Consider the following 12,698-nt stretch of genomic DNA (forward strand, 5'->3'; position numbering starts at 1 on the left):
ATCCAAATGGTAAAAGCTCTGAGTTGATTAAGGAGTTCATTTGTTTATCTGAGCCACTTACAGTTAACACTGTGCTCACAGCATTTAAGCTTCAGCTTTGACTTGGGAATATAAATGATTCGATAAAATAACTCAAAGGGCAGATTGCAGTAAGGAGTCTCAACAACCCACTGATCTCCTTCTGACCTCCTATTTATCAGACTAAGCAACAAGGAAGTTAGAGAAAAAAACAGTCTCAGCTGGTGCTTTTGGCTCACTGTCTGTCAGTTTCCCCCAAAACAAATATTAATTCTTTACTGCATTACATTTTAATACAGCATTATGTGCATGTGATGTCCTTATGTATACTGTTTGCATCTTTATACAGTATAAGTCATACACCAAAGAAAATATCCATTATTTTCTGCATTAATGGACAATAAAGTTTCCGTATCTTGACTCACACTCTATGTGCTGACAGCTCAGTCCCTCATGTAACCTCACTTGCCTTTTGTGATCATGTTAAAATGTCTTCCTTGTTGTCTGACTTTGCTGTCTAATCTAACACCCCATGTGTGACTTCCCTTCACCAAACCAACTGCTTACTATTAAAGTGCACTCTCAGTCACTGGATAATAATAACTTCATCTACATTGTATTGTTAACAACATACAGTAGCATTCTGCAAAATGAGTCTCGAGAAAGGACACAGGCCTGGTCACGCTCAGTGAATGAGGGGGTGAAAATTGTTAAAAAAGTGAGTCTAATATGGCTTAAAACAGAGGCCATCTGTAGGAGAGGAGGGGCAGTGTAGAGAGGAACAGTCGTCCTTCTCACCCTAATGATACATTTGAGTCCCTCACATCTCAGATACATCACATTATCAGACAATTACTTCTGTTTGAGGTTTCCAAGACCTCAATCGTAAAAATAAATTGTTAAATACAATGTATTTAACCATGTCATAAAGAGATGCAGATGTCAGAGACCTCCTGTGAAACCAACACAGAAGGGAAACAGTGCCATCTAGTGGGGAATCTCACACAATGAAGATAAACCGCAAACCACCAACATGTCATATGCCAGTGTCATTTTGAGCACTCAATCATAGATACATTTATGACTCCACATCAGCTTCTTGATATCTGTAAAATAACCTGATCAACTCAGTTGTGTTTGTGTTGTAGCACAACCGATACTGAGCTCTTATTTGTAACAAGGCGGTACACAAAATCAGAAATGCTCACTTAAAATCAAATGATTTGTGCAGAAATTCTCTAAACGCTCAGCCAGGTGGCTTTTCCTTTTATGATCATGTTTAAATGTCTTCCTCTGTGTCTCCCTCTGTGACTCACAACCCACATACTCAGCTCTGCTGCTCATCCCACAAATGCATGTTCCTTACAAATGTGGCACTATTTAAAAGGGAAATAAATAGGCTTTCCAACAGTATAAGATTTATTGCCAAGAAGTATTGTTACAACAAAGAAATTATCTACCAAACACAAATTTCCTTACTTTTTGTGCTATTGATAAGTGACAATGATACATTTGACACAAATGTTCTGTCTCAGGCCGTCTTTTACAGCTCATGACATACTCTACAATCCAGTTTCATAGTTTACTCTTTGCATAAAAATAACAAAAATGACACATTACTTCTGTTTAACGTGTCTATAAGAATTAGAAATCATTTTATTCAAGCAAAATGACAACCATGAATAGGAAAATCTCACGTGAATTATTTAACTTTTACAAGAATTATAGATAAAATTCAGAATCATACCCTGTAAGCAATTAAGACCTAAAATACAATTCATAGAAGATTCAGTATAATAATTCAAACAAAGACGAGTAAAAGTCTGACCCTCAAACTAGTTGTTCTTAAGGCCTGTCACCAGTTCAGATTCTGATTTTGCCAGATAAGTCGTGAAATCAAAAATGTATTTTATAGTTTGCTGAGGAGGAATGAAAGAGTCTCACTAAAACAAAGTATATTTCCTTTCACCATAGTCATCTTTTGTCTAGATTCTACCAAAAAATTAAAGTTCCTTGAAGTAGCTTCAAGGGTTAAATAAACATTTAACTTTTAAATTTAATTCCAAAATAATCAGTTGGCGACTTCACAATTTGATAGAAGACTTCTTCAGAGTACGACTAACACTTCACTATAAACATGTATTTTTCCTAATGGGAAAGCTCACTCTCTGCATGTCCTCACACACCTTTACTGCAAGAACATTTCCCATTCCTCTGCAGGTAAAGGAGCAGCTAGACAAACCCACGGGCAAAAGTAATGCAAGTACACACTTTTGTAAATATTTTCCTACACATTCACCCACAAAAATACAATGTTTTAACCTTGGAAAGTTTATGTAAATTCCAGAAAATCCAGTGATAACTCCCCAAGCCACTCCAGAGAAGGCCACGTGGTACCTTAATTGTTTATACTTGAGGAACAGCACAGGGTGAACCACAGCCAGAAACTGCTCTATGCAGATACTGCAGTATAGTGCAGCCGCTCCACAGTAAACCATCAGAAATTCTTGATAGAGGTTTCACTGAGGGGACAGTGTTTCTAAGAGGGCTGCGAACAGAGAGCAGGCAAATGAGGATCTCAAACACAGCCAGGTTGAACGGGAAGAACTCTGTCACCATCGTGCATATATATATATTTATGTTCCCAATCTCTCACTCACAGTCATTAAACCTGAACAAAATGCATTGAGTAGAAACAGGTGCAGCCTTTTTCATCATCATCATCATCATCATCATCATCATCATCAACATTATTTACCAAACATGAAAATGAATGAAGCTTGGACATCTTGTTCAAGAAGAAGAAGACTGTTTACTTGTATGTACAGTATATAATGAAAAAAGATGCCACCATGAGAGTGGAGGCAGAATACAAGCTGACCACTGTTTACATTATTGATCCCACCGTTTTTCTATGGTACATGGTACATTCTTGCACATTTGTGCTATGTAATTTAAATGTTTTATAACCCAAAATCACCAGAAAACATCACACACACTAGTGATACTACAATATACAGTGCAAATACATACACATACATAGGCATTTTGACAGTGCTAATCAGAATGCCCTGAAGCAGGGGAGATTTCCAGTCCTGTGAAGGTAAAGGAGGGGCTGTATGAACCCAGTTGCTAAAGCTATGCCTGTGCAAATGGTTAAGACAGTCACAAAATCTGAAATACTCAAGCAGCACTGCATTGGAATAACGGCAACATAGAAAAAGAAATTAATGGCCATGGAAATCATGATCAGCAAAATGATTTTAAAGGCCCTTCTCTTCACTGAATTGCTCTTCTTCTTCGCTGTGGTTTTTTCTCCAGGCCCAGGGCGTTTCAGAGCAGAAAGAACCGAGAGGCAGCAGAAAAGCATTACGAAGAGGAGGAGTATGTTCTGGATGAAAAACCCATAAAGATACAGATTGTTTGTAAAGGTGTTCACACAGTAGATGCAGGAAGCCAAGGCAATCAGCCAGACAACACAGCAACAGGCCACCTTGTTCCTCAGCTGTTTAAACCGGAGAAATAACACTGGGTGGACAACCCCGATATAGCACTCGACACAGATGCAGCATTGGAAGAGAGGACGGGCTGTTAACAGAAGGCCGCGTGAGAACATGAAGGCTTCGAAATAGAGGAACAATTTCAGCCGATCGAAAACAAAATACCATGCAGTGGATAAAGAGAAAAAGATCTCAGACAGAGCCAGGTTGAGAGGAAGAAAGTCTGAAGCCAAAGTTTCTCTGGCTCCCGTCAGTATCAGCCACATGACATAACCATTCAAAGGAAGACCAATGACGTTGTTGATTGAAGCTGAGCCAATGGTTAAGCCCGCATAGAATGTAAAGGTGTTGTTCATTTTGTGACTGTAAAAAAGAAGAAGAGACATTTTCATGAAATGTAATGTTTCATCCATCAGTTAGGGCTTGTTACAAAAAAGAACACAAGAAAGCATAATTCTTTGACAACAGCAAACCTTTACAGTAGTTTGTGAGGCTATTTACAGCAATAACATACAGTACATCACACAATTCAACCAACTTTGACTCAAACCTGGTATAGAGTTGAGCAGCGTCTGGAGCTCAGGTCAGGCAGCAGTGAGGTGATGACGTGAAGTGACACACAGATAGCCTTGCAGGCTCCTGATACGTGGTTTGCTGTTGACATAATCAAATTCACTACAAACACAACAATCATTTAACAGGCTGAAAAATGGAAATCATTTCAAATAGCAAAAGGAGTTCTCAAAATAAGGATCATTACCTTTAAAACCTGTTTCCAGGCTGTGCCCTGCTGTTTGCCCTCTGCTGGGATAGATGGCCTGTGACCCCGTACAGGTCAACAGAATGGATGTCTGTCTACGAGCAGGTTATTGTATATTAAGTTCATCTCACTTACATAAGATCATTTTTTCCTTCCTTCCTTCCTTCGTTCCTATGTTACTCAGCTACTCCAATTAAAACAACTAAAAGGAACCTTAAGTTTATGATAATGCTGGTGGCCCCCGTGGAGAAAAGCAGTGTGAGCATCACCACCGTCTCTTGTTGTAAAGGTTTTGATCTTGCTCCCACACATTTGTTTTGAAAGCAACTTAAGAAGCCATATTGGTGATGCTAGTTCTTTCTTTTGTTTGCAGGATGCATAGTGATGATGAGGCAGTGTGTGCTGTATGTATGTTGTGAATGAGTGGGGCAGGAGGATACTCCAACGAGAAATTAAGGTTCATCGCAGGTGATCTGGCCCCACAGCGGAACAGTGAGATGCCCAAGCACCGCCAGCGATATCTGAAGGGGAGGCCACAGTATTGCCAGGCTAGGAGAAGGGTCCAGATCAGGACGAGACGGAACCGCTGGAGCATGACCATCAGCGTCACCTGGGTGGACGGGGGAGTCATCACGGCTGTGGTTGTTGTGGCTTCTGTGGGGCTGAGGCGGCTCCTTCCAAGACTCTGCTGCAGCTACAGACCACCACTTCAGCCCAGGGCGACTGGTGGTTCGGTTTGATGAAAGATGTTGCTAAGGTGGTGGTAGGTGGGTCAGACGCCGCTACTATACTGCATGTATGAAATGTAGGTATGTTAAATTATGACATATGAATGTTAACTATGTGATGATGATGGTGTCAGTGTACATGAGGGATGGTCATACTTAGCAATGTAATGTGATGTTTGTCTTTTATGATATACTGAATGTTGCAATTAAAAATGCTGCGATACTGTCGTGGGACCGTGACGATATCTATCAACTTATCATGTGGCTATGTTGCTTGAAACGTCAAGGATCTAACAAGGGAAATCAGTATGAATGCATTCTACTATCTCTCATTGTCATTGCATTGTTCTGTTTGAACAGCAGGCATACTGCTCAAAAAGACAGACCTGTTCTCATAAGACCTGCCCTTCTGATTGGTTGCCTTCTTTGGTTTGGTTCTCAATGCTTGACTCAAACTATGAGCTCACACAGAAGCTCCGTTGATGTCTGTTTTCAGTGGTGCTTGAGCTGTAGTAGCACTCCGACCTCTTCACACTGACCTCTTCACACATTCTCACAGCTACTTTTTGCTGCAAGAGTGATTCTAGGCTCATTAGGTGGAGAAGCTGGGCCGGTTGCTACCAGGCTGACATGCCGCTGCCCCACCACCTGGCCTTCTGCTTCGCCTAACGAGGCCAAGGCACTGCAGCTGCAACAGCCAGGTGGTGATTGGAGTGATTGCTGCTGGCTGCTGTATTGTTTTATAATTGGACATCCTCCAGTCATTCATTGGCAAAGACAATTCATGGCTACTTTTTACACATGCGTAGGTCATGGCTGGCTACTTTTATTTTACTACAGAAGGAAAGCAGCATTAGTTTTATTGTCATTATTATTTGTTGTTAAAAAGTAAAATACAAAAAAAGTGACCCTAATTTGATTTTATACTTCTATTCCATTCAACATGTAGATTGCTGCCATAGAAATACATGTAAGCTGTTTTGTAAAATCTATATACCGTGATTATTTTGCACTTATTTTGTTTAATAAAGCAGCTGCCAACATTTCAGTTTGCTGGTTGACTGAATCCAACACCTGTATGTTTGCATGTAGAGCCTTGGCTGAGCCTGGTGTCTGTTTCATGACACACATGTAAAGCAGTGTTGCATCTTTGGCTCATTTATCTTGCAAATCACAAGAGCTAAGAGAAGCGAGACTATTATTTTTTTTACTGAGTCACCATGACACCAGATAAGTTAATCATGTCATATCAATAGCATGGAAAACACCACATAAAGGAACAATTATGTGCATTGAGAACTTAATATGAAAGAATATTAATGAATTTTGCGATGAATGAATAATTCCTGGTGTCCTGCTGGGACTCTCTGAAACACATTCAGTGTACACAAGCTTACATTTTTGCATTATGTAATACGATAAATCAAGGTGATTTAGGGAGTTTTACTTGTTGCTAAAGTAAACTAGTCGCTAACTGATGCTAACTGTACCTAGCTACCATTAGCTAGTTAGCCTGATTAGCCGTGGAGGTAGTGCTCCTTTTAGATTACTCAGTCCAGGGGTGCCATAAGCCAAACCTGGCAAGAAACCCACCTTCTTTGCATTTAAAATAACTGACTGAATGACATTCATAAAGATTCCTTCATGGTCACAACAGGTGTCATGGCAGTCTTATGCACACCCCAGAGGTCATTTAAGTTGAGCTTGGAGTCAAATATCCATTTATTGGCTGGTATGTGTGGCAATGTGTTTGTAGTACATGATTACGTGTTGAGTAGATTGAATTGTTGATGCAGCTGATTGAGGGTCATAGGACATGCTGTGGGTTTAACAGTGTCATGTTTATTTAGAGCGTCTGTTCAGCATGTTTATGTTAGTGTATGAATATGTAAAGAATGTGCATCCACCCATATACTGAGACTGGAGGCACACAGAAGTGACTGAGGACTGTCAGCCTCCAGGTAGGAGATACTTTATTTTAGATTGATAGAACGATAGATTATACATGATATATCTAATTTATATACCAGTATAATATACAAGTCTATTAAAAAATTACTTATGGCAATGAAATAATGACATTTTATGTTAAGGAAGTTGTGAACATGAAAAAATCATCAAAATAGAAACAAGTGTATGACTTTTAATTTGGATTTTTCAATGGAAAAAAGTGCGTGGTGCAGTATGAATACTCACAAATAAACACATCAAGATTCTGACGATGTTATTTAAGAGACGTACAGAAATAAAGAATAATACTAGTAATTGTGTTTTGCATTACAAAGAATTTGCATGTGCCATTTCTTATATTTTTTAATAAATGATTACAGAAACATTTACAGCATGACCTTGACATTATTGTACATGCATTCACACCAAGAATATGTTCATCAGCTTGGTGTTCATGGGTTTTTCATTCGGAAAGAATGGACTTCTGCACCTTCAGCGGCACAGCCGTGACTCCACTGTTGATGTCAACTGACGAAAAGACCATGGGGACTGTGAGGATTACTCTGGAAGGAGTTGCATACGCAGCAAACCTTCTCTTTGGTCTCCCCACCAATGTCTACGTCCTGTGGCTTATAATGAGCAGAAGACAAGAGAAGATAGCCTCTGATTTCATCCCTCTCAACCAGACAGTTGTTGAGATCCTTCTTTGTTTCTCAGGCATTTGTTATTTCCTGGTTCGCCACCTATCGATCTGTTTCTTGACAAGACTATTCCAGTTCTCGGCTGCATTGTTCCTTATCATGTGTGCCCTGGTGCAGAGCTTTATCTGCCTGGAACAATATCTTGCATCCGTCCATCCTGTGATATTCCTCAGGTGTAAACCTCTGAGGTACAAGGTGGCCTGCTGCTGTGTTTCTTAGCTGGTAGTGATTGCCGCGTCCACTGTTGGCATGGCTTTTCATTTACAAAGAGGGGTTTTCTTAATGATAGCTGCTTTGTATCGGTTCTTCTTCCTGATAATGGCTTTCTGCTGCTTCTCAGTTCTCAGACTCTGAAATGCCCTGGGCTAGGAGAGGGGAAGAGGGACCAACACAGAGCTAACAGCATGAAGAAAAGGGCCTTTAATCTTATTTTGATTAATCTGGTGTATACAACTTTGTTTCAGCTTCCAGTGACAGTTTCTTCAACCTTGTTTGGAGTAATACCAACAAGCCAATTTTCACAGTTTGTTCTTTAAATATCTGTATCTTTGTCCTAACAGGTTAGTCCCACCTATCCTGTATCTCTACAGGGTGGGGAAACTGTGTAGTAAATGCAATTGTCTACAAACAGTATTTGTAAAATGTTTTTAAAGCACTTGTTATAGAGGCTATAACCAGAAACTAGTTATCAGTGAGTCATTCAACACAGCTTGATCGTGTAAAAATTAATTGGTTGAGAACATTTGTCTGAATATTAATCAATGTATTAAAATATACTCAATAGAGGATTTAATTGTTATTTTCAGTGTTAAGCGATTAAATCAATATATTTCTCTTGCGTGAAATACATATTTACATATTTATCCGAAATTATGCTCAGTGAGCCAGTATCATCATATATTCCAGGAGCGTGCATGTATTTACATTGTTCTGCAGAATAAATATTGAACACTTGCAGTACACAGTAACTGTGGGCGCTATACCCGTCAAGATAAACTTCCCACAACTTCCCTGTTTTTTTAAAGCTTAGTAAGGAGTGGGATTCTGCTTCAGCTGGCAGAGGGTAACAGAGGAGCCCACACCAAAACCGGCATACAAAGGCTCACTGAACTGAGCCTTGAACCTGTGGATAAGCTCCATCGTCTCTGATATTGAGTAGAAGGCCACGGTGTTGCCTGCATAATCCAGGTACACACCAATTCGTGTGGCCCTGGGTGCGTCAGGAAGGTCTCGGTCGACTTTGTTGTGCCAGGCGGAGTAGCCAGAGTCTGAGCAGAGGAGACTCCAAGACTTGTCGTTGTAGCCCAGCAGGCTGTGCGAATTCTTCCCCTTGCGACTGATGCTCTTGTAGGCCAACCCGATGGAAAACTCCCCGCCCCACTCTGCCTCCCAGTAAAATCTGAAACCAGTCAGAGGCTCCTTGCACAACACCTGGGAGAAGCCGTCAAAGCGTTCTGGATGATCTGGGTAAAACTGGACTGCTTTCTTCCGCGTGACCCTCTGGTTCCCGTCCGACAGGACCAACTCTTTGTAGACTGTGTTTGGATCGAAGGACATCTTGCAGGAGTCTGAGCAGAGACAGCCATATATGATACACATTTTACAATTAGTTATCTTTAGACGCATCTCATTGATCGAGAGAGGAACTGTAATTCATTCATCCATGCACTTTCTCACTCTGTCCGGTTTAAACCCAAAACAATATATTGTTAGTAGTCACTGTTTCTGGTGATAGTGATGGGCATCGAATGGACTGAACCACATACACTTTACTCACATCTTAAGAAGTCTGTCCTGGTTTTTGGCTCCTGAAAATCAACTCTGGAAGGAACTGTTTGGATATGAAAACATGGACACATTTAATTTTGTGATAAGTCTTTTGTTATTGATATATATATTGTTTTTTAATAAATCTGTTGTGGATTACATAGCTACTTAAATTAAATGAGATAACTTTGATTCACTTTATATCTTTCTGGTTCTCCTCTCAGAGATAAACTCTATATTATCTATTATCTATATTCATGTGTGCTAATGGGAAAGTTGAACATATAAAAGCTGACAGACACTTACCTTTGAGTCGTTTGTCTCCATTTCTTGGCAAAAGTATGTACACGGGAGTTTCACTGACTGTGAAGATGATACAGCATTAGATTAGTCTGTCAATGGCCTGCTTTACAGTTTTCACAATATAAAGATATTTTGTCAGTATTATCTAGTAGACACAAACCTGTCTTGGAGATTTTACTCAGCTCCTTCTTACAGATTTCGTCCAGATGTTCCTTCATCTCTGTGGCTGTCTTGCTCATCTCCCCAAAGGAGAACTGAGGGTTGATGAGTACTTTGGGCACCATGGCCTCAGGAGGAACACACAGGGTGGGAAAATTCTACTCAACAAGAAAGAGAGGAGCTCTGTGATCCAGTCAACAAGACAGAAACCCAAACAGAAAAGTAGCCTTGCTAAACAATATTTTTACAGATGGTACTGCCTTGATCTACCCAACAGTTACTGAGTACTGCCACCTTAAAAGTCTTTCTATTCCATCAGTGTTACAATATTATTACACAACTGCTAAATCTTTCTTTCAGTTCTGTAACATCTTTCCGCACCTGCAGAAAGTGAATGTTGTCCTCTGTTTCGAGGATCTGCCGTAGCTCTGCATCTCTGCGCTGCAGCTCCAGTATCTCCTGCTCGAGACGGTCCACGTAGCCCTCAGCCTGCGACATCGCTGACTGCATGTTGGCCATTATCATCTGATTGATTTCGGCTTTCCAGCGCTCCACCGCCTGCAGCATTTCGTGGAACGTCTTATCGCTTTCTGCCTGTGCTCGCTGGGCAGCACTCTGAAAGGTAAAACCAGTTTGTCGAGAAGTCTTAGAAAAAGGTGCAGTGGGACATCTGATACCACCAACATTTCCTCGGGTTGCATTATATGTACCGTTTGATCACGTTATAAGTCTAATCTTACTTTTAGCACATCCACATTATGTTTGAGCTCTTGCAGCTCCTTCATCCTCTCCTGAATGATGTACTGGACTTCAGACTGGGTGACTACCAAGACTTTCTGTCGGAAGAACATGACAATAAGAACAACGACAACAACAACAACAACAACAGCAATAATAGTAATAATAATAATAATCTGTCGCACTTTAGAGAGAGAGACTTCTTCTACCCCCTGGTGGACTCATGTTTGTAAAATTTGCCCAGAAAGTGCCCTCTTTGGTAGATAAAACGTGATAAACTGCCCTTAACGATGCCTTTCCAATGGACAAAATGTGGTGAAGTGACCTCTCTTCATTATAAATGTATCACGACTTTCTGCGCACTGGTGCCCAACTACATACATCTGGTGCCATTTTTATTTTTTTCTCCCCTGCCCCTCCAGCATCCTGATCTGCCACTGCTTCTCTCCTCCAAAATCCAATTCATGAAATTGATAGAAAGGAAAATATAATTTTTGGGGGGATTTTAAATTGATTTCATGCAGCTTATTCAGTGCACAACAAGCCTATGTCACACATATTGACCCACAAACTATTCAGACTTACTTGCTTTTCAATGCGCTCTTCCTCTGCTGAGGTAATGTTGTGGCTGCGGTGCTCTCTGACAGTACACAGCACACAGATGCACATCTGGTCAGAGCGACAGAACAGCTCCAGGCCCTTCTCATGCTGGGGGCAGATCTTCCTGTCCAGGTGGCCCGTCTCATCCACCAGCTTGTGCCTCTTGAAGGTGGATGACTCGTAATGCGGCTTGACGTGGGTTTCGCAGTAGTAGGCCAGGCACATGAGGCACGACTTGACGGCCTTGTTGCGACGGCCGACGCAGAAGTCGCAGAAGGATTCCCGGTGCATGTAGGGAAAAGGAGTGAGCTCTGGAAGCTGGCGTCGGTGCTCGTGGTTCACGTCGGGCAGGTTGCGTTTCAGCACGGGCCGCGGTGTGAAGGTTGCACGGCACTGTGGGCAGCTGTACACACCCATGTGGTCAAACTGGTCCCAGTAGACCTTGATGCACTCCAGGCAGAAGGTGTCACCACAAGGGATGGTGACCGGGTCTCTTAGGTCGTCCACACAAAGGGGACAGTAAGCCTCTGGTAGTAAAGGGAAATTAGACTCAGCCATGATGGCGCTGGATGAGACAAATAGGGATTAACTCTGTATCAGAAAATTCTCTAGTCAGTCAGAGAGTCCAACCACAGGCTCCCGTGATCCTACAACTTCTTTGCAAACAAGAGACAAAGCAGTTCTCTGGTGATATTTAAAGGGAAGCCTTTGTTTCTACTGTAAGCAAACAGCATCTGAGAGAAAGCACCAAGGTCTGCAACCATGACGGAATTTGCTTCACAAGCAGGAATCTCAGGCGAAGCCACACAGTAAGGTCAAGTTGTCAGCAAAATAAAAACTAATGTGGGCTACACAGGATATTTATGATTGCATCTCATTTAATTAAAGAAGTGTCAACACGCCCCACCATCGTACTGATGACTTGATACTGCTGTAGTGTTACTGTAGTGTTAACAGTTTGTATGTTTGCAATACAAATACATTAATAACACAACATGTCAGCACATAATGTTCACCATGACACACACAAGCCTCAGAAACCAATCAAGTTCAGCAAGAAGCTCCACTTTCTACTGTTGTTTACATTGGTTTTCCCCTAAACCAACATTTTTTATGGGGGAGGAATTGACCGTACTGGTTAGTATATCCAAATGGGAAAACTTAGTCCTTCACACACCCTTCAGTTTTCCATTTGACTGAACGGTGAGTTTCATGATGGTGCATGATGTCAAAACAACTTGTTCTGTTGATCCTGTGAACAAAACACAGAGTACCAGTATAAGTATGTGGGTACCCACAGGAGCACATTGGAGATCTGAAAAACAAGGCAAGGTGAAACCACTGCTGAAACAAACATATATAAATCTTTAATTCTAGCTTCATTTAAAAGCATAATTGGCTATTTTTGAAAAGGAACAAACATTTAAAGGAAATAATTTGTATGTTTTTTATCACGTTTAAATTGAATGACTAT

At 41.0% G+C, this 12,698-nt stretch overlaps 2 protein-coding genes across 2 annotated transcripts; both read right to left on the reverse strand.

Moving 5' to 3' along the window:
• Positions 1–3,079: 3,079 nt before the first annotated feature.
• On the reverse strand, positions 3,080–3,874 carry LOC311250090 (uncharacterized protein; the record flags this gene model as incomplete). The annotated part of the gene is made up of 1 exon (XM_084341608.1): positions 3,080–3,874. One exon carries the CDS (start codon positions 3,872–3,874, stop codon positions 3,080–3,082), a length of 795 nt encoding a protein of 264 aa, XP_084197734.1.
• Positions 3,875–7,245: 3,371 nt separating this feature from the next.
• On the reverse strand, positions 7,246–11,782 carry ftr84 (finTRIM family, member 84; the record flags this gene model as incomplete). Its single annotated transcript, XM_084377610.1, has 7 exons — positions 7,246–9,225; positions 9,435–9,488; positions 9,731–9,783; positions 9,884–10,044; positions 10,268–10,501; positions 10,627–10,722; positions 11,210–11,782. 7 exons carry the CDS (start codon positions 11,780–11,782, stop codon positions 8,684–8,686), a joined length of 1,713 nt encoding a protein of 570 aa, XP_084233736.1. The 3' UTR covers positions 7,246–8,683.
• Positions 11,783–12,698: the final 916 nt, after the last annotated feature.

This window comes from Pagrus pagrus (genome assembly GCF_965226575.1).
Source record: "Pagrus pagrus genome assembly, chromosome: 2".
NCBI lineage: Eukaryota > Metazoa > Chordata > Actinopteri > Spariformes > Sparidae > Pagrus > Pagrus pagrus.